Source organism: Rana temporaria, chromosome 3 (assembly GCF_905171775.1).
Source record: "Rana temporaria chromosome 3, aRanTem1.1, whole genome shotgun sequence".
NCBI classification, from domain to species: Eukaryota; Metazoa; Chordata; class Amphibia; order Anura; family Ranidae; genus Rana; species Rana temporaria.
The window spans coordinates 291,913,220-291,939,691 of record NC_053491.1 but is presented as its reverse complement, the minus strand read 5'-3'; the positions used below and the strand labels follow the sequence as shown (position 1 = coordinate 291,939,691).

The 26,472-nt window shown below is 44.1% G+C and overlaps 2 protein-coding genes across 2 annotated transcripts in view; one reads left to right on the top strand and one right to left on the bottom strand.

Moving 5' to 3' along the window:
* Positions 1 to 1,276, bottom strand: part of HMMR (hyaluronan mediated motility receptor) — an 89,885-nt gene extending 88,609 nt beyond the window's left edge. Inside the window, exon 1 of the mRNA XM_040344736.1 lies at positions 972 to 1,276. Within this exon, the coding sequence (XP_040200670.1) occupies positions 972 to 1,017 (46 nt within the window). The 5' untranslated portion in view covers positions 1,018 to 1,276. The remainder of the gene's footprint in view (positions 1 to 971) is intronic.
* Positions 1,230 to 26,472, top strand: NUDCD2 (NudC domain containing 2). The gene is made up of 4 exons (XM_040344738.1): positions 1,230 to 1,515; positions 5,406 to 5,454; positions 15,931 to 16,082; positions 26,239 to 26,472. Exons 1-4 carry the CDS (start codon positions 1,327 to 1,329, stop codon positions 26,320 to 26,322), a joined length of 474 nt encoding a protein of 157 aa, XP_040200672.1. The 5' UTR covers positions 1,230 to 1,326; the 3' UTR covers positions 26,323 to 26,472.

Below are 26,472 nucleotides of genomic sequence, written 5' to 3'. Positions count from 1 at the left end.
ATTGCGATCCAGGATGTAATAAATATACAGTGAAGCATACAGTGAATAAATATACAGTGAAGCATACAGTGAATAAATATACGTCCTCCCCTGCTGACTTTTGGTACACTCCACAAGCCGGGTTTCCTGTCTCAGCAGCTAGCTGCCGATTCCGTGTTCCACAGCTGACGATCAGCTGTTTTGTTCGGCTATTTCCGTAGCCTGTTACTGCGCATGCCCGGAGACTGCGCAGTCGGTTGTGGAACTTCGCCCATAGGGGAACATTGAGGACAAGTCACCGGAACAAAATGAGATCTCTAGGTGCAGGCATCATTCAGATATCACCGCACAAAGTACAGGTCGTCATATGACGTCCACCCGGGATAGGAGACCCCCTTTTTGGACGTCATATGATGGTGTGTGGTTTTGAAGTGGTTGTAAACCCTGCTAGGTATTGTAAATATCTCCTAAACTTCAACGGCTTGCAGCATTTTTTAAGGAGCTGTGCCGTGACCGGTAGCTCCCACACGCAAGTCATTGCAGCGCCAGGCCAATCACAGCCCACAAACCCGGAAATAACTCCAAGAGACATGTTGCCAATCACATCGGTGTGCGGGGAAGGCTGCAACAGCTTTGATCTAAGGCAAGTGTTTCAAAAATGAGCTAGTATGTCATGCATACTAGCTCATTATGCCTTTGTCTTACAGGTTGTTTTGTTTTTTAGAGTTTACAACCATTTTAATGGCTGTTTGTTGAGTCATTTTGAGGGGACAGTAAATTTACACTGTTATACAAGCCGTACACTCAATACTTTATCGTAGCAAAGTGTCATTTCTTCAGTGTTGTCACATGAAAAGATATAATAAAATATTTACACAAATGTGAGGGGTGTACTCACTTTTGTGAGACACTGTATACACACGCTTTGTTTCCTTATGGGTAGTTTAACTAAGAACAATGTGGCTAAAAAGGTATCCCTGTGCGGTACTTACCAACCTCCTCGTTGAACCTTTTCAGAGGCGCCTTCGGAAACGACATGGTCACTATCACTCCGGTACACACACCGCACTAACCTAAAGGCAGGCACAATCTCAGCTCCAAGCTAGTCTTTAAAAACTACGACCGGGGACCACCACCAATCACCAACCAGCATATGGCCCCGCCTTAAAATTTAAACTTCAGCCAATCACACGAGAAATAACAAGCTTAGAACATCCAATAGGGAATGCCTTGTGCGATGACGATAAAGAATCGCCACACGCTTCAGTGGCGGTGCATGCCGGGAAATGTAGTTCAACGGAGCCGCGACTGCGCATGTGCCTCAGCCTCTAGGCTTTTCCAATTAGGATGTCGGTGCACTTCGAGGAGAAAAGCGGGGTGGTGCCGTGTAAGACTCCGTGGGGCTGCTGGTACCAGACCATGGAGGAGGTCTTCATTGAGGTGCAGGTGCCGGCTGGCACACAGAGCCGGGATGTCCGATGTAGACTGAGGATCAGAGACATAACGCTGGCCGTGCGGGACAAGCAAATCCTAGAGGTGCTGCTGGGCTCACTGATTGGTGGGTTGTGAGGGCGGGGGAGGGGGAAGAGAACTGTCAGTACCCTATATGTTAAAGGAGAACTCTAGGGAAAGGATGAATCCTCACTTGCAGCGGGTCTGGCACTGCACTGCAAGGGTTAAAGTGATATGAAAGTTTAGTTTCTTCTGTAAAAAGTTCTACTTGCCTGTTCTATACCAAGCCCTCACCTCAGGGCTGATGCCGATACAGAATTTTTAGCGGTCTTTAAAGGGGTTGTAAAGGAAAAAAATGTTTTTCATAATGAGCATCCTTTACCTGCAGACATTCCTCTTTTCACTTCCTGATTGTTCGTTTTTGCTCAGAAGTTGCTCTATTTCTTCTCTGTTCTGTTCACTTCCTGCTTGTCTGATTGTTACTGACCATCGTGAAGGGAGGCCTTACTGTGGTGGTCAGTTACGTGCTCGCCCCCTCCTGGGAACTACATCTGTGCGGCAGGACGCTCTCTACGTGTTAGAGACTCCAAGGAGGTGTGAATTACTGGGCGTGCCGCAATTCATACTGGGAAATGTAGTTCTTACATGAACGAGCAACGCAAACTAGGAAGTGAATAAGAGAACTGAAACTAGAATGCTGGAGGTGATATAGATGGATGAATTTAATAGGTATTTACTCGTTTTTTAACAGAATCATTACACTATTCTGTCTGTCTACCTTGCAGACATTAATTTTAGGCAACATTTTTTTTTCCTTTAGTGACCCTTTAAGGCCGATGGCTGATATCATGTACCAATAGTCTGTAGATTTAAAGATTTTTTTATTTTTACACTGTCCTTTTACATTATTATTATTATTATTATTATTATTATTAATAATAATAATAATAATAATAATAATAATAATAATAATAATAATATTATTAATATAATATATATATATATATATATATATATATATATATATATATATATATATATATATAATTATATTAGTGGAACCTCAGATTACAAGCATAATCCATTCCAGGAGAATGTTCGTAATCCAAAGTACTCGCATATCAAAGCGAGTTTCCCCATTGACGTCAATAGAAACGAAAATAATTTGTTCCGAAATTGACTTCAATGGGATGCAATATCGCATGCGGCCAGAGGCGGGGGGGCGCCAGAGAGCCTCGGAAACTGCCAAAAAGGCCTGAGGACACTTCGGCTGACCTTGGCAAACCTTGGAAAGAGATTTGCCAAGGTCAGCCGTGCTGTCCTTTGGCCTTTCTATGCGTTTCTGAACGGCGGCGATCGGCAAATTCTTTCTATTTTTTAAAACGGGTGCCTTTTAGGATGAGGGTCGCCCAGAAGTAATGTCATGACATCGCTTCGGGATTACTAGATCCAAAACCTGAACAAAGCAATCGGCTTTGTTCGGAACTCTGGCCACCTGGCAGATGTGCCAGCTGGTCGCGCGGGCCTCCTGGTGGGGCGGGAGACCCTGGCTTAGCTACTAGTGATAATGGGCGAGTGGCTAATTAGCTGTATCAGTTGTTATTACAAGAAAGCCGCCCGTCTGCTCTAAAGAATGTTACCGGGGGGATGCCTTCAGCTGCGGGCATCACCCTGGTACAACCACTTGAAGCAATAGCGGTGAGATTGTTACAGATTCTTCAAAAAAAGTGAATATCGGCCGCACCAATAATCGGTTGACCCATACTCTTTAGCATTCCCCCTCCTTCCTTTGGTGCCTCCTTGGCATGCCTTGTGAAAGCATGCTCCCGAGCTGGGCTATGTGGTTCCATAGACACACACAGCACTGGCAAGCTACACCCCTGTTCCCTCCTCCCAGAAGTTTGACTGACAGCAGCAGAAACCTAGGAGACCGGGAAGAGAAGTTGGGACAAAGCTGGATTAAGAGAGGTGATGGGGATGAGCAGAAAATATAGTGGGGCTTATTTTATCTTAATGTAGGCAGGGAATGCATAAAAGCAGTTTTAACCACTTCCCCCCCTGGAAGATTTACCCCCTTTGTGACTAGGCCATTTGTTTGCGATACGGCTCTGCATTACTTTTACTCACCTGCCCTGTGCCATAGTTTTGTACAATCTTCTGTGTCTGCTCCTACAGCAAGCGCTTGCCATTGGGGCAAACATGCAGGCTTATTCCTGAGCCAGTCAATGGTTCCTTTTTTTTTTTTTTTACCTTGAATGTAGGGAATGCAATGAGCTAAAAAAAAAATACCTTTAGAACCACTTTAATGTTCACTCTGGACACGGAGAAGGCGTTTGACTCGCATCATTCCAAGTTACTAATAGCATACCTTTTTTATATTATGCTAAAAAGGCGATTCTACTTCATTGGGTTTCTTCAACTCCACCGACCGTATCCGGTTGGGAAAGGATGGTTGATGAGGTGCCCCCGCTATATAAGATGACGTATTCGAATAGAGGGTGTGCTTGGAAATTTGATAAGGTGTGGGGCCCCCTGGACGCTGACGTGACCCAATGGATGGTGACGCGTCCTGTTCTAATATGTTGCCCTACTGTGTGGGGTCTGATGGTTCTGTAAGGTATGTAAAGAGAAAAGAACGGAGGGCGCAGCGACCTAGTGTGATACTGCTAAAATCAATCATTATACTCACAATGTGGAGTTTAAAAGCAGGCCTTAAAAGACAGTACAGCAGAAATCCAGCAACATCAGCAGAACACGATAATCACTTGAATCTACAATCGATGTTAGGGCTGATGGGTTTTGGGGGCGTACCCCTTTCTTCAGAGCTTGGTGGTCTGCAGTGCTCCCTCGCTGTGGGCTTGTGGGAATATATACGCATATGCACAAATAAGTGGGCATGTGCTGAAAGGTCAGGGTCGTGGGTCACCCCTCCCACAGAAGAGGAGGGGCTCACCCGGGACACCTCCCCCACACACCCACCCCTTAAAAAGCCTACACCTCCCGTGAGGGTGGTCTCATCTTCAAAATTGCACCCAGCGGTCTATGAATAAAGATATCCAACCTCAATATAAGGCGGGCATCCCCATAAATAGAGAGGTACCATATGTCATTGGCTCCAGACGTGTATAGTGACTACACTAATGTGTCTGTACTGGCATAGTGGGAGTGTCCTATGCCAGTACAGACACATTAGTGTAGTCACTATACACGTCTGGAGCCAATGACATATGGTACCTCTCTATTTATGGGGATGCCCGCCTTATATTGAGGTTGGATATCTTTATTCATAGACCGCTGGGTGCAATTTTGAAGATGCGACCACCCTCACGGGAGGTGTAGGCTTTTTAAGGGGTGGGTGTGTGGGGGAGGTGTCCCGGGTGAGCCCCTCCTCTTCTGTGGGAGGGGTGACCCACGACCCTGACCTTTCAGCACATGCCCACTTATTTGTGCATATGCGTATATATTCCCACAAGCCCACAGCGAGGGAGCACTGCAGACCACCAAGCTCTGAAGAAAGGGGTACGCCCCCAAAACCCATCAGCCCTAACATCGATTGTAGATTCAAGTGATTATCGTGTTCTGCTGATGTTGCTGGATTTCTGCTGTACTGTCTTTTAAGGCCTGCTTTTAAACTCCACATTGTGAGTATAATGATTGATTTTAGCAGTATCACACTAGGTCGCTGCGCCCTCCGTTCTTTTCTCTTTTCTTAGTTTCATGAATTCCCACGATTCTGACGAGGGCTGCAAGACTCTGGAAGATATCTTTTAATTGAACTACACCACCCCATAGCATCTTCCGAAAATACCGGAGCGCAGGAGATTTTTTATTTATTTTTTGTCTGTAAGGTATGTGACAGTACTTGTAGGCAAATCTAGGTTCAACGTGTGCACAAGAAATATGTTTAAAATGAGTTATCTTGTTGGTTACATGTCTGTCTTACCCCGCACCCCCCCCCCTTTTTTCTTTTCCAGGGACGACTTTATGATTCTACAAAAAGTGATGAAAGTACATGGACTTTAGGTAAGAAATGTTTTTCTAAATGATAAAATATGCTTTTGCAGCTAGCTCTTGGCCCAATTCTAATAGTGGCTACAACTCTCACAGTGATTCACTTAAAGTGTTACTAAGCCAAAAAATTATTGTTTTGTTTAGTTTTTTTACCTTAATGCATTGTTTGCATTAAAGTGGATGTAAACCCAAACGTTTTTTTTTATGTCACAATGTAGAGAATAAGATTTCCTATCATCTGTGCCCAGTCTTGCAACACCGAGTTAATCCAGCTCTGAGCAATCCACTTTTATTGTTCAGTGAAAAGTAACAGACTTCCAGATAAAAACCTGTCTAACTAAAAAGTCCTTTCCGTCCCCTTGCTTCGAGTGACAGGGTTTTTACATATCTCGTGCACTAGCTTGGACACATGCACATTCCTGGATGTTCATCATAATATGGGGGGCGATCCACAGTTCATTGTGAGAGATATTGTATGTCACTCGAACCAAGGGGATGGAAAGGACTTTTTATTTAGAAAGTTTTTTATCTTGAAGTGCTGTTAATTTTCACTGAACAATAAAAGAGGATTGCTCAGAGCTGGATTAACTCTGTGTGGCAAGACTGGGCACAGATGATAGGAAATCTTATTCTCTACATTGTGATATGAAAAAATAAATTGGGGTTTACTTCCACTTTTTCAGTTTCTCTGTGCCCCCACCTTCCCTGTGTGACAGGGAAGGGAGGGGAGAAGAGATCAGCGCTGTGCATGGCTGCATCTATTCTCCCCTATTTTCCTCTTTACATAGCACTCGAGCAGTAGCCATTGACTCTTGTTGCTGTCAATCAGATGCAGTGAGGTGGAAATGGGCGGCGGGCCTAAGTCCCGTTGTGTAAGTCTATAGACCGCAGCTCCCTAGACACGCAGGTCGGGAGTGCACGAACTACGCTCTCCCCATAGCCAGCGGCTAGTCCCTAAGAAGAAGGGGAGGAGCAAAGATCACTGCTGGGGACCCTAGTAGAGGAGGACCAGGGTCGCTCTGAGTAATACCACTGCACAGAGCAAGTAAGTATAACATGTTTGTTATTTCCCCTAATCGTCTTTCAGGACAGCCACCTGAGACCCTGGCTCCTCCCCTCTGTAGGAAACAATGTGCCAGCCTTCTTTAAATTCCCTCATTCCCTGCTTGCTCCTCAGTTATTTGTGTTTCCTCCAGAGGGGAGAAATCATTTGGATCAAGCAGGAGAGCCAGGGAGGCTGAGGCAAACATTCCTGAAAGGGAGCAGAGGCTCCTTTGGACAAGCCAGGTAACATACCTGGTGAAGACCGCCACCCCTGAGAGCAGGTGGAGGTCGGGGGGCTCCTTTTACAGTACCGAGTGCGGCATATGGAAGGGAAAGTCCCAGAAGCGGCATCCGGAACCCTCAGCAGCATGTGGTGGCACAGTAAGTGCAGAGACCATGCCGGGTTCTGGGACCGCACGGAGCCCGGTGGCGGGTGACGTCACGTCCAACGGATGGGGAGTGCACTTCCAGGTTGACCCGCAGCTAACGGTTTCGGCCGCGGGATCCTAAAAGGAGCCAGGCATGGGCTGGAGAGGAGCTATGGCTGCTGTAGAGACCGCACTAGCTCTGGTGGCGGCACCAAGATGTTGGAGGCAGAAGGGAGGGACCAGACTGCTCCAGCTGAGACCAGCTCCAGCCACGTGAAGGTAAGGGTAACCTAGGGTGGAGCTCCCCTTGCCAAACCCCCCCCCTCTCCCCCATGGGACTTGGGGGGGGTGTTAAGGAAGAGCCCCTCTGGTGCCAAAGGGAGGTTCATTGGGCCCCTGGTGAGACAAGCAGTTACTGTAGGTTAATGAATGTACAGTAATTATTTAATGCTTGTGGGTTTCTTATGACTCTTAGAACAAACCAGACAAACCCAGACCTCTTCATAGCTCTAAGAGGAGGTGTGCCTCTTGTAAAACTACACTTGGGGACTCCTGGGGAAAAACACTTTGTACAGGAAATATATAGGAAAAGAGGATGGTAGGATTATAGCGGTGCTCAATTATTAGAATGTCAACAACACAAATAAGTTTTAATTATTTATTAAAATATCATGAAGTTGTTATTATACACATCACATGATAAACAAATTATTTAAAAACATGTATATTAATACAAAGATATTGGATTTTCTGGGTCGCTGGAATTCCCAACTTGAAGTATACTGGTGGTCAGGTATGATGTTGTTTTCCTATATATTTCGCCAAATTGGCTTCATCAGGGGGTTACACTATGACCATAAATTAGTGCAGGACAGCCAGCTCTATCAAAAGTAGAAAACATGTAAGCAAATGATACACACATGTAACATATAATACACTTTTACATACAAATATAGACATGTGCTAGGCCGATCGCCCCAAAAGGAAGGGACCGACCTTTATTCAGCCAAAACTGAAAGGAATCGGCATGTTACTTCACACATAAAGTGTGAGGTCCCTATCCAAAATCCCAGAGCTGTGTAAAGGCAATGCTCAGGCGCAGGGGGAGAAAAGACACCCAGCTGTGAGGAACAAAGAGCCTAATGAATGCTATGCTTCAAAAATAACATCGGAACCATGTAAATTAGATTTAATTAAAAAACAAGGCTTACTATGTGTAGTGATTAGAAAGACAAGTCAACAGGTCTATCGTGTCAAGTCAGCAGACCTTGAAAAAAATAATCAATTAGAAACAATTGTTTAGAAAGAGGAAGGAAAATAAATTTAGTATAGAAAAAAGGGGGATATATATGTATAAATATATAAGATCACAAGGAAGTGATCCATGCTGGATGACCAAATCATGCCACTGAACAGGGTCAATCAAAGTTACTAAAAAATCATTTATATGGAGAGAAACCGTATATTTGGCATGGAGAGTCCAGCATCACGCATCAAGGAAGTATAAAGATACAGATAGGATTAACATAAATAGAAGTCAGCCAGCTAGAAAGGGAAACGGTTGTTTTATTTTCCTGTATGAAAGACACATATGAGGTTGCCCCCATGTTCCAATGCAGTGGAACTAAGAAACTGCCGGCAATTTAAAGAACCCCCCCACCCCCCATCATCGCCCTGGCGTCTGACGTCACCGGGCGAGCACGGACACAGGTGCTAGTGCGCAAATGCTCCAAACGATGATAGGCCTAGTTAGTCTACAATTCCCATAATCCTCTGTGCCAATGCCGCGTCATGATGACGCGAGTGAAAGGCAGCTGATAGGCTGCCGATCGTAGCTCCAAGATGTTTAGAGCTAGGATGGAAAGAGAAAAGCAGAGAGCTAGCAGGGGGAAGGGGGTACAAGGACAGATCATAGATGTGAGGGGATAAAGAAGGGCGAAAATGGGCAGAGACACAAAATGGGCATTCATCTAGTGAAGCCCTTGGGTGTCCATACAGCCGTGCAGTAAGCCTCTAGTGGTCACAGGATTGAGGATAGACAAAAATAATTACTTCTGTCAGTGTTCTAGGCAGTTTTGCTGAGAAGTCTTCAATGCAATACATAGGGCCAAAAAATGCCTCAGGTGCATGCAATGAGTGATGGAATAGAAGGTGGCATCCTATAAAGGACTTTGTACAGGAAAATAACTCTGAGCAGGGCAGTGAGTTGGCGGTATCAGTAAAGGAACTGTCTAGTACGTTCGACTCCTTCAGAACCTTTTTTGAGGGGTTTTATATCCCGCAGCCACAGACTGCTCCCCTCACAACACAACAAGTAGTGTTACCAAAGACGCAAGCGGTACCCATCCACTAGTGCAGGCCTTTCAGTAGTCTCCAGGGAATTTAGCAGGCATCATCCTACTAAAGCGATATCTGACTCTTTTTAATTAATGAAGTCCGATACATCTGGTAAGCAGATTATTTATCCTCCGCACCAGGGCTTGACAAATTGGCTTGGAATCTAGGAGCCAGCTAAAAAAGTTAGGAGCCAGGAACGCGCCCCGTCCCGCCGAGCTCGCGCGCAGAAGCGAACGCATACGTGAGTAGTGCTCACATATGAAGACCTCCTCTGTAACTCAAAACATGCAACCTGTAGAGTTTTTTTTAAACGTCGCCTATGGAGATTTTAAAGGGTAAAGGTTTGTCACCATTCCACGAGCGGATGCAATTTTGAAGCGTGACATGTTGGGGTATCAATTTACTTGGCGTAACATTATCTTTCACAATATAAAAAAAAATTGGGCTACTTTACTGGTGTTTTATTTTTTAATTAAAAAAAGTGTATTTTTCCCCCCAAAAAAGTATGCTTGTAAGACCGCTGTACAAATACGGTGTGACAAAGTATTGCAACGACCGTCATTTTATTCTCTAGGGTGTTAGGATAAAAAATATATATAATGTTTGGGGGTCCTAATTAGAGGGAAGGAGATGGCAGTGAAAACAGACAGGGCACTAGGTGTTATTGCTGTACTGTTTATTTTTTCTTTTATCTTCAATAAACTACTATTCTGGAAAAAAAAAAAAATTTAAACCAGTAAAAGTATTACAAAAGCCGCTTTTTCTAGAAAAAAAAAAATAATAATAATGATAAAAATACTGCTGGCTCCCTCTTTCAGTCCTATGACTGACTTCACTCAGCTATAACTCATGTATTTTTTGCACTAATGATCATCATTTAAACAAACATGATTGTTATTTTCAGCTCTGATTACTGAGATAATTATTATTATGGAAAATGATGATCGTTCTAGAAAATTGAGCCCCCTAGTGTGTAGGAGAGGATGGCAAGCTAGTATAAAGTGAAATTTTAGGTATAGTAGGAAAATGTACAAATATAGTTTTCTATTAATTTAAAATCGGATTAAAGGTTTGCTTGCAATTAATTTGTAAGACGTTTCCGTTCATTTTCTAAACCAAAATCTGTTGTATGTTTTAAATATCATTATTACTGTATGCAGAATTTCTACAACACCACAGTGCAAACACAGCTATGAAATAAGAGTTTGTTAGAACGGGAATTAGAATAGATTTTTTTTAATGCTTGAGCTGTTTTTCAGCATCCAGTAGATGTAGCTGTAAGATTACTGTGTGTAGACATCTGTTTGTACTATACTGCAGACACTCAGTGTACCGGTGTTTGGCAAAGGATGAAGTGACAATAATACCATTTACACTGATACCTTGCCTGGAAAATGGATTTCATTTATGTAATGAAAAAGTATTTAAAGTGTTAATCCATTTGTTCAAATACTCATTAACGTATTCAATTACAGAACATTAGTGGTTTAATTCTGATACAAACACTGCTTCAAAATGAGTTTCCAGAAAACATTAAATAAAGCCAGTTTAAAAAAAAAAAAAGAAAACAGACAGGGGAAGCTCCATTAGCATTGCTGGTTGTCTTGTCATACCAACGGCCACCACAAGATGGCACCAGATCACAGAAGGAAGCATAGGCCTGCAGAAAGCCGTGGCCTCATCTACCGGCTGGCGCGGCCCGACGCGATCGGTGGGGGGCGCACGGAGACACAGGATACCCCAGCGGTGCTGCGCCAGGTCGCTAATTCTAGTTGCCCGGGATTTGTCGAACCCTGCTCAGCACATTGGGTGTCGTTTCTCAAGTTGTTTGAAGCAATCATTATTACACAGCAAGGTTTCTTCTGTCACTGTATCTTTATGAACTATTATCTGTTGGGACAGTCATACCACTGGATTTCTGTCATTGGATTTTCACAAATTTTATGATATTCTGTTGGGACTTTATTGCTATCAACTAAGGATATTTTCACATTTGTTTTGCATTAGATTTAAGTCATGATATACTATATATGTTAATTGATTCATCACAGGTTCACATTACTCACCATTGGGATATAATCAAGTAGCGCCCCCTATCCCACTCTGCCCTATTACCTCCAAACTGCTCCAATAAATCGGAATTGCCAAAAGTTCCTAAGATTAGCAATTCATAACAAAGAAGGAAACCATGCGCCTTCAATTTCAGGCTCTACCCTTCAGCCTTTCCTCCTCACATTTTTACAAAAAATGTGGCAGAGGCCCTGGTTACACTTCATGTCAGGAATATCCATTATCGCCTATCTAGCCGATCTTCTATTTGCAGATTCTCCTGTAAGATTACTAGAGAACCTGAAATGCACACAGGCATTCCTAGAAATTGTAGGTTGGTTGGTAAACAAAGAAAAATCCAATCCAAAACCCACTTCGCAAATAGTATACTTAGGGTACATGCTAGATTCAGCACAACAAAAAGTGTTTCTATCCGGGGAGAAGATACAAAAGATCCAAGAAGCGATGAAAACAATACAAGTCAATCAACCATACTCGATAAGACAAGTAATGTCAACATTAGGATTACTAACATGGACAATCCTGGGAGTACAATGGGCAGGTTTACACTTTCGATCCCTACAGATGTTTATACTAACGGTATGGGACCACAAACAAGAGTCCTTAGACACGCATGTTCTGATACCAACAAAGGTAAAAAGATCCCTGTGGTGGTGGAGGAGAGCAGAAAACATAAACAAACGATGGTTGTGGGCCTTGCCAATCACCCGAATATTAACTACAACACAAGCGGTATAGGATGGGGAGCACACCTGGGTAACACAGGGAACTTGGAAAGAAGTAGAGATGACAAGATCATCCAATTGGAAGGAGTTGAAGGCAGTACTTCTGGCACTTGGATCCTTCCAGGAAGAGTTGAACGGTCATCACGCACAGGTCAGGTCCGACAGTTCATCAGTAATTGCCTACATCAACAAGCAGGGAGGAACAAGGAGTGGAACCCTGTGGACCTTAGCAGAGGAAATCCTAAGTTGGGGAGAGAAAAACATTCTCTCCTTTGTCAGCAGTACACTTAAAAGAGGATTTAGACAAAGTGGCAGATTTCCTCCGCGAACAAAGTTGAGAGAAGGGGACTGGGCACTAAATCAGGAAGTGTTCAAACACCACGCAAAAATGGGGAACACCTCAGATATATTTGCCTCCAAAAGAAAACAAAAAGGTTCAGGCTTTCTTCTCCCTGAAAAGGGAAGATGATACAGTGGGAGTAGATGCACTAGCACAGAGGTGGGCATTCAACAAATGTTATGCCTTTCCCTCACCAGTGCTCATACCAGCAGTTCTAACGAAATTGCATACAGAGAACACGTCACTGATTCTCATCGCGCCACACTGGCCCAGGAGACCATGGTTCTCTATACTAAAAGAACTTGCTGTAGAACCCCCTTGGTTACTACCAACCCAGAAGGACCCCCCCCCCCCCCCAGGGCCCAGTGTGTTGCCCCCAAGTGGAAAGGTTGAACCTGGCCGTCTGGTTTTTGAGGAGCAGCTTCTGAAAGCGAAAAGATTCTCAAACCACTTAATTGAGACACTGCTGAAAAGCAGGAAAATGGAGACTTGCAACATCTACCAGAGGGTATGGAAAATGCTTTAACAAATGGTGTACAGAGAACTCCTTTAAGACACAAAGTTCAGTAGCGGTTCTAGAGTTCCTACAGAGTGGGGCAGATAGTCTCGGCACACTGAAAAGTCAGGTTTCGGCACTGTCCCTATATCCAGAAAGAAAACTGGCATCCAATCCTTGGATAATCACTTTTCAAATCCTTGTAGACAAAGACCGATACAAAGTCCGACCTTCCCAAAGTGGGACCTGTCATTAGTGCTACAAACTATGCCAGCGGACCCCTTCTTCTTTTTTTTTTTTTTTTTTTTTTTTGCCACAGGAAAATTGCAGTTTGAAGATGCTGACACTTAAAGCAGTCTTCTTGGTAGCAATTACTACAGCTAGAAGGGTCTATGAGATAGAGGCCCTATCTCTATCAGTCCTCTCCTCCCCTTCTTCTTTTTTTTTTTTTTTTTCTCCAGATTGCATAGTTTTTAAGATGGATCCAGCTTTTTTACCTAAAATGGCCTCAAGATTTCAGAGGCAAAGATATTGTTTTACCCTCATTTTGTACAAACCCTTCCAGGGAACAAGAAATTAAGTTCCATATGTTAGGCCCCGTACACACGAGAGGATTTATCCGCAGATACGGTCCAGCGGACCGTTTCCACGGATAAATCCTCTCAAAGATTTCCGCTGATTTCGATGGGATGGAGTGTACACACCATCGCATTGAAATCCGCGCGGAAATCCTCTGCCGATGACGTGTCGCCGCGATTATGACGCGGCGACGGGCGCGACGCTGTCATATAAGGAATTCCACGCATGCGTCAAATCATTACGACGCGTGCGGGGAATCCCTTTGGACGAATGGATCCGGTAAGTCTGTACAGACGAGCGGATCCATCCGTTGGAATGGATTCCAGCAGATGGATTTGTTGTGCAGCACAGCAAATATCCGATCTGCTGGAATCCATCCCAGAGGAGATTTCTCCGCGGAAACAGATCCGCTGGCGTGTACACACCATAGGATCTATCCGCAGAAACCCATTTGCTGGGATTTATCTGCGGATGGATTCTATCGTGTGTACGGGGCCTTAGACGTCAGGAAAGGCGTCCTACATTATTTGAATAAAACCAAAAGCCCTTATACAGATTCCTTATTTGTTCTAATTTCAGGGGCCAGGAAAGGGCACAAGGCCTCAAGATGGACCATAGCTAGATGGCTAAGAGAGGCTATTAGTCTTATATGTTGGGAGGCATGCAGATCGCAGAGGGTATCGGGGCACACTCCACAAGATCAGTGGCATGGTCGCAGGCAGAGAGAGCTAGAGCAGATTTTTTAAGTGGCAACCTGGTCCATCTTCGCCAATTTTGTAAGACACTATAGAGTGGATCTTTAGTCGACAAAAGATCAGACCTTTTGGACGCAATGTCTTGCAAGCCTTAGTCCCGCCCTAGGGGTAAGTGTTCGATTTTATCCTCTCAGGTGGCTGTCCTGAAAGACGATGGGGGGGGGGGAAAAAACAAAGTTACTTACGGGTAACATTCTTTCCCGGAGTGTTTCAGGACAGCACAGGTACCCACCCAAATGTATAAAATGTTTGCGATTTCCTTACACAAAATGTGATCTAACTTGATTATGTGTATCATATGTTGTCTCCCCAGCGGACTGGAGGTGCTCTTTTAAAAAAAACTGAACAGCCAGCGCAGTGTTTGCTACTGAGGGGAGGAGCCAAGGTCTTTCAAGTGGCTGTCCTGAAAGGCTCCAGGAAAGAACTTTACCAGTAGGTAACTTGTGTGTGGTTTTTTTTTATTTTTATTTTTTAATTGTTTTTTTTTTATAGTAACAGGATCGCCGCACGACTATTTATGTTGGCAGAATAGCATGGCTGGGCACATCCCCCTTTAAGATGCCCAGTCGTGGGTGGCGAGCGCGGCACGCTCGCAACCCGGTCCTGTCCTCCGTGACCGCGGGACTCGTGTCCCGCGATTGGGTCACAGAGAGGAAGAACGGGGAGAGGTGAGTGTAAACAAATCTTCCCCGTTCTTCCTATTGTGGCTGTCGGTGATCGTCTGTTCCATGTGTTAGGGAACGACGATCAATGACGTCATACGCACAGCCATGCCCCCCCCACAGTAAGAACATTCCCTTACAACAAACTTAACCCCCTACAGCGCCCCTCCTTGTTAACCCCTTCACTGCCAGTGTTATTTTCACAGTAATCGGTGCATTTTTATAGCACTTTTCGCTGTGAAAATGACAATGGTCCCAAAAATGTGTCAAAAGTGTCCGATGTGTCTGCCATAATGTCGCAGTCATGAAAAAATCGATGATCGCCGCCATTAGTATTAAAAAAAAAAAAGATTAATAAAAATGCCATAAAACTATCCCCTATTTTGTAAACGCTATAACTTTTGTGTAAACCAATCAATAAACGCTTATTGCATATTTTTTATTTTATTTTTTTACCAAAAATATGTAGAAGAATACATATTGGCCTAAACTGAGGGGAAAAAAAACATATATATATATATATATATATTTTTTTTTAAATTGTGATATTTATTCAAAAAGTAAAATTGTGTGTGTGTGTGTGTGTGTGTGTGTGTGTGTTTTTTTTTTTCAAAATTGTCGCTCTTCTTTTGCTTATAGCGCAAAAAATAAAAAACGCAGAGGTGATCAAATACCACCAAAAAAAAGCTCTATTTGTGGGGGGGAAAAAAACACAAAGATTTCATTTTGGGTACAGTGTTGCATGACTGCGCAATTGTCATTCAAAGTGCAACAGCGCTGAAAACTAATAATTGGTCTGGGCAGGAAGGGGGTGAAAATGCCCTGTATGGAAGTGGTTAAGCATAGTCCAGCTTTTAGGGCTCCATAGATCTCAATGGGGACACCTGTAAATGCCTTGTGCATTCTACTTCTGGAAGAATTCCTCTCCTCTTATGGAACTGTTCTCTTTTTTTTTTTTCTTGTCTAGCACAGGAAACAAACTCTTGACGTTTGATGCATGTGCAAATTTGCCTCAAGAAATGTTTCAAAATAATCTCTGTTCAGGTGTGAATGCAGGCTAAAGCGTGATATTTTTGTAGTCCACATGGCAAATGTATTTCTTTTTTCTTTAGAGGACAAAAAACTTATACGAATAGTATTAACGAAGTCCAACCGGGATGCAGGCAATTGCTGGCCCTCTTTACTGGAAGGAGAATATTCTGCTGATCCATGGCTTCAGGATCAGATGCAAAAGAAGTTGACATTAGAAAGGTTTCAAAGAGAGGTATTGTCTACTCTTTTTCACAATTTATTTAGTTTCTCTCTTTTTGGTTTTCAGTGGTTACTATAAAACTTTACTATTGTACTTCAAACACAATATGAATGCATGAATCAAATAATGAAACATTGTGCAAACCGCACATTTGAGCTACTCATATGTAGACCGTTTTATATGCCAATTGATAAGCAATTCTGTGTAACCGTTCTTACAGTTCATATTTTCCCACAATACCGCCTAGCCAGGCAGAGAACAGTCCTTTATTTCTTTTGTTTCCTGTGCCACCTGTGGGCTCGCTGGTCTAAAGCAGGGATCTCCAAACTATGGCACTTCAGCTGTTGCGAAACTACACCTTCCATGAGGCATTGTAAAACTCTTGACTTTCACAGCCATGACTTGACTAGGCATGATGGGAATTGTAGTTCCTGAACAACTGGAGGGCCATAGTTTGGAGACCCGTGGTCTAAAGTGATGATGCTGATTTATGAGCCAGCAAACAGGCAAGAAGTCAGCAGAGATGTAGCACTGAAATCTAAATTGCAAATTAGGGTTGTAATTTTGCCTTTACAGCTTCCAGTGTTGCCTTTCTAGCTTCAGCATATTAGACAATGTGGCCACTTAGCAGGCATGTCACACAGGTAGCTTTTAAAGCAGAACTTTTCCCAAAAGTTTCCACTGTTTCTCATCCTCACCCCCTCCTCTGCAATATTTGGCACATTTTTGGGGGGAGCGGGTACTTGTTTTTCACAGGTACCTGCTTCTACTTCCATTCGGATCACCTAGGTTATCCAATCCGACGTTCTCCCCCCTCCTCCCCTACCAGTCTTCTGGGACACAGAATACTATGGGACTTATTCAAAGTCCAGCACGGTGGGCAGCCGGTGAGTGCCCACAGTTAAGATGGCTGAAGACCAGTGGAAGAAACGGCTCTGGTGAGCACAGCGCTGGCTCCTGGGACAGGTAGGTGTCTGTTAAAAGTCAGCAGCTACAGTTTTTGTAGCTGCTGACTTTTTTTAATATTTCAGAAATATGACTGGAGCTCCTCTTCAAGCCACATTGGGCTATGAACTGTAGCAAAGCTATCTGAATCGGGCTATAGATTGTAGCAGAGGTGTCTGAATTGCATGCCTAATTAGAGAAAAATCATATATTGCTAATTATCCATTTTAAGTTTGGCTATTTTGTCTTAAAAATTGACCTTTTGGTAATCTTATAAGTCTGCATTAATACATTCCTTACAAGTAACCATGTACAGCAAAAAAAAATCAAAACCTCCTGCTTTTATCCTTCCAAAAAGCAGCCCTCTGGTTATAAAGTAACTTTGTCATGAAAGAAGCATTGGATATGCCACTGCAGGCCTCCTTCGGAAAATGCTATGGCAGGCTGTGTCTGACTTTCAGTCCTAGTCCTGACTCAGAAAGCATTAAAGCGGATGTGCCAGAATAAAAAAATTATTAAAAGCCAGCAGGTACAAATACTGCAGCTGCTGACTTTTAATATTAGGACACTTACCTGTCCTGGAGTCCAGCGCCGTCCACAGCAGAGGACGAGCGATCGCTCGTCTCTCTGCTGCTCCCCCCGCCATCCTCAGTGAGGGAACCAGGAAGTGAAGCGCTCCGGCTTCACTACCCGGTTCCCTACGGCGCGTGCGTGAGTCGCGCTGCGCCCGCCGATTGGCTCACACGCTGTGTGCTGGGAGCCGAGTGTTCCCAGCACACAACGGGCAACAGACGGGAAGTCAGAAAAACCCGTCTTTTGCCCGTAGCGTGTGGCCGGAAGTGGGTGCAAATACCTGTCTTTAGACAGGTATCTGCACCCCCTCCCCCTGAAAGGTGTCAAATGTGACACCGGAGGGGGGGCGGGTGCCGATCAGCGTGAGTTCCACTTTAGGGTGGAGCTCCGCTTTAAGGTTGGGTTCACACAAGTGTGAATTGAATGCGGGTTTCCCCACCTTCAATTTGCATGTCAGGAGATTGTCACACATGTCCAGCACGGCTCCAGTGTGAATCGCACAGGAGTCCTGTGTGTCTTCAGGTCAGAATTCAGCCTGAATTGGTGAACAGGGATGCACCGGACTCCTGCTATGAGCCACTCCGTGCGGCAGTGTAAACCCAGCCTGAAGTTAAAGTATCACAGTGACAACCAAGGAACTAGCATTCTCAAAGTTGAGTTCAGTGGTGCCAGCCTCCATCAATTTCTCATGACCGTGTTCCTTTAGGAAACTTTGCTTTGGGGTGGGATGATGTCATCAGGAAGCATTTTCTCAGCCCCCTCTCCTTAGTAATTGCTTGGACTCTACATGTAACTTTGTAGCAAGTCATAGGGTGAAAGACTTCAGCAAAGACTAATTTGTGCCATACATACAGTATATGAACATAGCCAAGATTCACATGATTGTGTCATGTCTGAGTCAGAATCTCACTCCAGATAGAGAACCATGGATGATACCTGAACATAGAGGGTGCCATGCTTTTGAAGAGAAAGGCATATAAAGGCATTGTGGAGACCTAAGTACCTGGAAGTGTAATGCCGCGTACACACGATCATTTTTCGGCATGAAAAAAAACATTGTTTTTAAAAAATGTCATTTTAAAATGATGGTGTTCGTGTTCTTTTAGACCCCCCCCCCCCCCCCCCCGATCCCTCTATAAAGAGGACCTGTCACCACCTATTACTGTCACAAGGGATGTTTACATTCCTTGTGACGGCAATAAAAGTGATCACTTTTATTTTTATTTTTTTTTTAAACACAATTTAATATAAAAAAATAATAAATTTAAAAAGAAATACAAATAACGCCTGCATATGTAAACAGTGTTCAAATCACACATGTGAGGTATCGCCGCGATCGTCATGTTTGGTATCTATTTACTCGGCGTAACATCATTTTTCACATTTTACAAAAGAATTGGGCTAACTGACTCGTTTTTTTTTTTTTTTTTTTTTAAATTCATGAAAGTGTCTTTTCTCCTATCACCTTCCAGGATGGCACACCTGAGATGAGGGCTCCTCCCTACAGGAAACACAATCAATTGGCAGCTTGTTATAAGTTCCCACCATTTCCCTTAATCCCCAGTATTGATTGTGTTTCTCCCGAACATAGCCACATGTTTTGTTTTTTGTTTAAAGACCTAAAAGACCGGGTCCAATGATACCCCTGTTGAGACAGATTTTAGGGAGGCCGGGGAGGGCTGAACTAATCTGTAGGCTTTGCACCAGCGCTCTGGCCGCAGGGAGTGCGCGCCATCACTGTATTTCAAAAATGCCGCCATTAAGCTACTCTCTTCACTTCCGGGTTTTCCTAATGAAGGAAGCACTGATCTCCAAACCTCATTCTGAACACGATCGCATCACAGGAAGTGGGCGGCGCCGCAGACACAGTGCAACCCGGAAGTGCTAGAAAATGCTGGGAGACTGTGTGAATTGTGGCGTGGAGAGCAAGGCGGTGGGAAGCGGTCGGCTATCTGTACCAGCCCCTCTAGCAGTACCCAGCCAACCTCCTCATGGAACAAGAGGAAGGGAAGGCAAATGCGACTGCAGGCAGATCCAGGTTGGGGACCGGTGAGTACAAACCCCCCTTGGAAAGGGAGGAGCAAAGGGAATGAGAGGTCCTGGCTTCCAGGGGTCTCAGATCCCGGGGGCCAGCCAGAACAGGAACTGGATTTCACTTCTCACCTTACCCTTTCCCCTCCCCAGTACAAACCTGCAGTCTTAGGGGAAGACCGAGTAATATTATGCATATGTGTTATATTTTTTGTCTTACAGAATCCCCCAGCGGAACCCAGGAGGCCTCAGTACAATCTCCTGCCACAACAGGGCATAGTTCCTCAAAAAAATGTGGGGACTGTAAGGATTAACTACCAAAGTCCCACTCAAAGCCCTTCTGCTATAAATGTATAAACAATTTAGCAGGTAAGGAGGATGCTGCAATGATGAAAAGATTCCTTTCATTCATGCAGACTGAAATGCTGGCAACTGTTAAAGCTTTCCGTGAAGCCGCCAGACAGCCAGCAACTCAGGGTCCTGACACAGAGGAATTTACCCCTAGAGAAGGCACATCCTCTCAAGAAAGCCTCTTTACAAGGGGACCCAGTGCCCTCCTCCCACCCTCACAAGTACTCCCTCTAGGCCAGGAAGAGAAAGAAGAGGGGGGTGGGACTCAGAAAGCCAGGCCAGATCAGGACATGGCTCAGAGGGAGAGTCAGATATAGACCCCTTAAGCCAGTCCCGATGGCCTCCAGCTTGTGCGGGGGTTTCATCGGTCTCGACTCCCTACGGCGTTACGTCACGTACCTCGTGACTTCATCAGGGGACATCAACTTCCCTGATGAAGTCACGAGGTACGTGACGTAACGCCGTACGGTGTCGAGACCGAGGAAACACCCGCACAAGCCGGAGGCCATTGGACGTAGTTTGATCGCCATGTCCCCGCTCATTTTAAACACTGTTTGCACGTTTTATTTTGCTTTCTCTGTGCAACCCCCCTTTTTTGGTGCAAATAAACTTTTTTGGATTATAAACCCACTACACCATTGGAGGCATATGTTTTCTTCTCTCCCTGCTATTTGCATCCCCCCATTCTGGATTACTGAGCCTGGATCCACTGGAGGCACACAGTGGCCTGAGCAGCTGGAGCCAGTGATTCTGGGATAGACGAGATCTGAGACCTGGAGAGACAGCACTATATGCTTATATATAGCACCTTCAAGGTAAGGGTACTACAGTACCTGTGTGGATATCCAACCAGAGTCTGAGTGAAGAAGTCGGAAGTTTAGAACATCTTATCGCCTTTTCTTATAGACTGCTACATCAGCACTGCATTTTGATTTTTTATTATTCATTTTTGCACATCACTTTACTTTTGATGCATCTAGGTCCATAGAGGTACAGACCTCTACTATACTTAGAGGTTTACACATTTGCATCTCCCTTTTTGAATACACTCTGCACGCACTTGAGTGTTGTCACTGATTTTGTTTGTGCACTATACGTTTTTTTTTTTCATATACCTTTGTTGTGATTTATCACATATCTGGAGCGCTTATCATATAATTTACCTTGCTCATACTTTTCGTGTTATGTGAACACTTCTAGATATAGCTGCACCAGGTATACTTTATTCACTTTTTTATCATATCTGTATACTCACAGTAGCGCATCGGACTTTTCTTTATATTATTAACTATCCCAGAGAACCGAATCAGAGGATGTTATTGATTCTCTAACAGTAATGGGAAAAGCTGTTGCTTGCCTTGCGGATGCTGCAATCGAATCTGCAAGAGCTTCGGCTAAGACAGCAGCATTAATCAACTCAGCTAGAAGAGCTGTCTGGATTAAAGCCTGGATCTAACATCTAAGGGTAAGCTATGTGGTCTTCCCTTTCAAGGTTCATTGCTTTTTGGCCAGGGCTTGGATGATGTCCTGTCATGGTCATCGGAAAAGGGTAAATAGTTTTCCAGTTAAACCCAAAAAAAGATTTAGGAAAACTTTTGAGACTATTCCGGGCAATCAAAGCATAGAACCAAAAAGGAACCCAACAAACGGTGGGGTTATGGTAAGGGAAAGAAAAAGAACAATTTACTGTTCCCCCCCGACTGTCCCAATGTGTTCCTCGGTGGGAAAAGATTTCAGACAGCACTTGCATCTGCCAAATCTTACGAGAAAGTTATCGTCTCAAATTCTCAGCAAGATCCCCCTCTATGATCACTCTTACACATCCTCCCAGGTATGCCCTAAAAAGATCTGCCCTCCTGGAGGGTATCCAGGAATTGGTAGAACAGCAGGTAGTGGTACCAGTACCAAAACAACAACACCAGGGATTCTATTCCCACGTATTTGTTTGCAAGCCATTGGGAAAATACTTCCTGATAGTAAATTTAAGAAACCCAAACAAGTACCTGGAATACAAAAAAAATGATCATGGAAAGCATCTACTCGGTATGCAAGTACCTCATGAAGGAAGCCTCAAGGATACCTACCTGCACGTGCCAATTCACGTGGACCATCAGGCATACTTGAGGTTCGCAGTGGTAGTCAGAGGAGAGATTTTTCACTGGCAGTTCAGAGCCCTACCATTTGGATTTTTCAGTCAGTCCAAGGATTTTTACAAAAATCTTAGCGGAGGCAGTAGCCTTTCTACATCGCCAGGGTTCATTCCCTAATACCTTACCTGGACGATCTACTGATCTCCGGGCAGTCAGCCTTCCAGGTCACGTTTGGATACCAACAAAACGGTATCGGTCCTGGAAAACCTGGGTTGGATAATCGATACAGAAAAATCTTCCCACGTACCAGAACAGGTCAAGACTTCCTAGGCTACATAGTAGACACCAGACTGCAGAAGCTCTTCCTGCCAAAAGTCAAAGTGGCGAAGATTGCTTCAGTGGTAGGGGATCTGGTGAAGACCCCGTCACATTCCAGAAGGGAAAATCTTAGAACCCTAGGCCTGATGTCAGCAAGTATACCAGCTATAGTCTGGGCACAACTCCACTCAAGGACACTTAATTTCTTCTTCCTGTCCTCTTGGATCAGGAGATACTGCTAACCCTTCAGGTCCTGTCCTCTCTGGAGTGGTGGACAATCCCCAAAAACGTAAAAGAAGGTCGACCATGGGCCCAGTGGAATCGGTAAAGGTCACCACAGATGCCAGTTCCTGGGGGTGGGGAGCCCACCTAGAGAAGAAAAAAGCCCATGGGCAATGGAGCTGCTCACTAGCTCAGATGTCATCCAACTACAGGGAGCTCAGTGCGGTAGGGGTAGCCCTGAAAGCCTTTGAGAAAGACATCACGGGTAAGGAGGTTCAGGTAAGCTCTGACAACGCCATGGTCATAGCTTACCTGAGTCACCAGGGAGGTACCAGGTCCAGACCCCTACTGGAACTATCTAAGGAGATCCTGGATTGGACCGAAGGAAACGTTTTCTCCATTTCTGCCATCCACATAAAGGGGACAAGCAATGCAGTCGTCAGCTGATAAGACATGGGGAAATGGAAACCAAACCCTGAGGTATTTCAAACCCTGAGGTATTTCAAACCCTGGTGCAGTACTTTGGAAATCCAGAAATAGACCTGTTTGCCAACCGGCAGAACAGAAAAGTAAAGAGATATTTCTCGATTTCCCAAGGGATGGAGTCAGAAGGATTAGATGCACTGACTCAGACCTGGCATTACAGGCTGGCATATGCCTTGCCGCCCTTGGCCTTGATTCCATGGGTCCTTCAGAAGCTCAGCAGATCTCCAGGCCAGATCCTTCTGATAGCACCCTGGTGGCCAAGGAGAGCTTGGTTTGCAAGTCTGAAATCCATGGCTGTAACGGAACCACTGAAGCTCCCAAACAGGATAGATCTTCTCAGGCAGGGGCCAGTTCTACACCCAAGGCTGGAATTTTTCCAGCTGAGAGCCTGGTTAGTGAGCGTCAGCTCCTGAAGTGTAAAGGCTGCTCAGAGAAGGTAATAAATACCTTCGTTGTTTTTCCTGACTAAATACTTGCCAAGATTCTCTTGCCAGCCGAGTGTACACACTCCATTCAAAAGAACCGCCGTTCTTTTGAATGACACGAACAAGGTGACATCATCCACTACGACAATCACGCACTCGTCACATTCGATGCCGTCGCCGCCATCTTGCTAAACCCTACCTATGCCTTGGAAGCTACCGTGCATGTGTCAGTCATTTCGAGCATGTGTGGGTTTCCACGGCGACAGCTAAGTATATAGTCGCTTGGGTTTCTCAGCAGGAAAACGCTGCCGAGAATCACGGCGAGAAAATAGTGAGCAGGTTCTCTATTTTTTCTCGTCTAGATTCTGGGCAGTTATCTTGACGAGAAACCGCAAGGCCTCGTACACACGAACGGTTTACTCGGCAAGAAAGCTCTGCCAGCAGTTTTCTTGCTGGTTCTTGCCGGGAAAACCGAGCGTGTGTATGAGGCTAAAGAGTTTCCCCTGTCCTTTAAAGGTAATTTTCCACCTTGGGACTTGACTAGGGTGTTAGAGGCGTTATCTAAACACCCGTTCGAACCTATAGAAGAGGTTCCCTTTTAAGTTTCTAACTTAAAAGATGGCATTTTTGTTAGCAATTACTACAGCCAGGAGGGTAGGGGATCTGCAGGCGCTGTTCATGAAGGAACCCTTTCTACTGGTACAGCCAGACAGATTCACTCTCGGGGCAGATCCCTTATACCTACCAAATGTAGCATCCTTATTTCATAGGACGCAAGACATAAAATCAATGTCCTTTTGTGATGAACCAAAAAAAACGAGAACAAAAAGAAATTACATTGTCTGGATGTAAGAAGGTGTCTCCTTGCCTATCTAGAGAGAACAAAGTTTTAGGAGATCCAATCACCAACTAATTCTGTATGCTGGGCCCAGGAAGGGACTCCAGGCCTCTAAAGCCTCAATCTCCAGATGGATAAGAGAAGCCATCTCCAGGGGCTTATATATGCTCTGGATCCCAGGTCCAGCTAAAATCAAAGCTCATTCAACCGGATCTCTAGCAACTTCCTGGGCTGAAAAAGCAAAGGCCTCCTGGGAGCAAATCCGCAGTGCAGCCACCTGGTCCAGTCATCATACTTTCCTGAAGAACTATCGGGTGGAAATGTTGTCACAGCAAGACTTGACTGTTGGTCAGAAGGTCCTACAAGCTGTAGTCTCACTCTGAAGGCAGGCCTGTGTTTACTTGATTATCTTCTCAGGTGTGCCGTCCTGGAAGGTGACAGGAGAAAACCCACGTTAGACTTACCGGTAACAGTATTTCTATGAACCTTCCAGGGCGGCAGGCCTACTTCCCGCCCTATGTGGAGGGAAAACCTAAGCTAAACGCTAGGTGGTAAGTACCTATACGGAACAATGTCCCTTGTGGACCAGTTCGGGATTACTTTATTACATACTGTGGATCAAGGGGGAAGGGTGGGGACTTATAACAAGCTGTCAATTGATTGTGTTTCCTGTAGGGAGGAGCCCTCATCTCTCAGGTGTGCCGTCCGGGAAGGTTCGTAGTAATACCGGTAAGTCCAACGTAGGTTTTTTACCAAAAAGTTGCATTTAAAACACCTCTGCACAAATATTGTGTGACATAAAATATTGCAACAATTGCCATTTTATTCTCTAGATTCTCTGCTAAAAATATGTGTGTATTTGGGGGTTCTAAGTAATTTTCTAGCAAAAACTACGGATTTTAACTTTTAAACACCAAATGTCAGAAATGGGCTTGGTCTTGAAAGGGTTAAATGCTGAATAATAATGTTCTTAAAGAGAGTATATCGGGATAGAAATATGGGAGACACCATTGCTGCCCTTTTCTTTTGAAAATATTAGAAAGCATTGAAGACAATGGCAGTCGGGCATCTCATAAAGTAAAAAGCATGACTATGAGGAATTCTTATGCACCGTACACACCATCACTTTATGTGATGAAAACAAACGACACTTTCTGTGAAGTAAAAAATGACGTTTTTGAAACTTCAATTTTCAAAGACGAAGTTGCCTACACACCATCGTTTTTCTCACAATGTTCTTGCAAAGCGAGGTTACGTTCCACCACGTTTTACCATTGAAGCTTGCTTCATAAGTAGCTTCTGGGCATGCGTGGATGAAAAAACGTCTTAGAAAACGACGTTTTTTGCTACACACGGTCAATTTCTGTGAAGTAAAAAGTGCACTTTTGAAAAACGACACATAAAATTGAAGCATGCTTCAATTTTTTTTGGTCGTTTTTTACAAGACATAAAACTACGTTTTCCCCCACACACGGTCAATTAAAGTGACGTTTTTAAAAACGTCATTTTTTTTCATCACATAAAGTGATGGTGTGTACGCGGCATTACTCTCATTTAAAGCTTTTTCAAGTTTTTTTGTAATTCAAAAATTGAGAACTTCTGTTATGAACATACTTGGGGCTTGAGGATTGTCAGTCTGTGTGTCTAGCATGGTTGGACCCTTCTCTGGTGAATCGGTAAGGGAGTCATTGAAGGTACAACATTTAGCAAGTTACATGGTTAATGATTAAAAGAGGCACATCTAAGTATGCAGGCATCTGGGGTAAAGCGATCCACATAGACCGTCGTCAGACATCCCTGGACAGTGTTAAGGGGCTTGGCTGTATTTCCATGCAAGATTTAAATTTAAAGCAAATATAAATTACTAACCTATGCATTTCATCTTTCAGAACCCTGGCTTTGACTTCAGCGGAGCAGAAATCTCAGGAAACTACAGTAAAGGTGGACCTGACTTCTCTGGTTTACAAAATTAATCCTGTTCTAATGTGAACACCAATTAAAATGATCTAATTTTATTTTTTATATTTGGAAATGACATTTTGGAAATCTTTTTATTGAGTCATCTATCATAAATTTGTACTTGTCCAAACGATTTCTAGTAAAGTGAAGCGATTTCTTCATAA

Excerpts from the sequence above, each read along its gene's own strand:
- NUDCD2 (XM_040344738.1), top strand. The coding sequence starts at position 1,327 with ATGTCGGTGCACTTCGAGGAGAAAAGCGGGGTGGTGCCGTGTAAGACT. Across the intron at positions 5,455-15,930 it reads TGAAAGTACATGGACTTTAG|AGGACAAAAAACTTATACGA; the intron begins GTAAGAAATGTT and ends TTTTTTCTTTAG. Across the intron at positions 16,083-26,238 it reads TAGAAAGGTTTCAAAGAGAG|AACCCTGGCTTTGACTTCAG; the intron begins GTATTGTCTACT and ends TTCATCTTTCAG.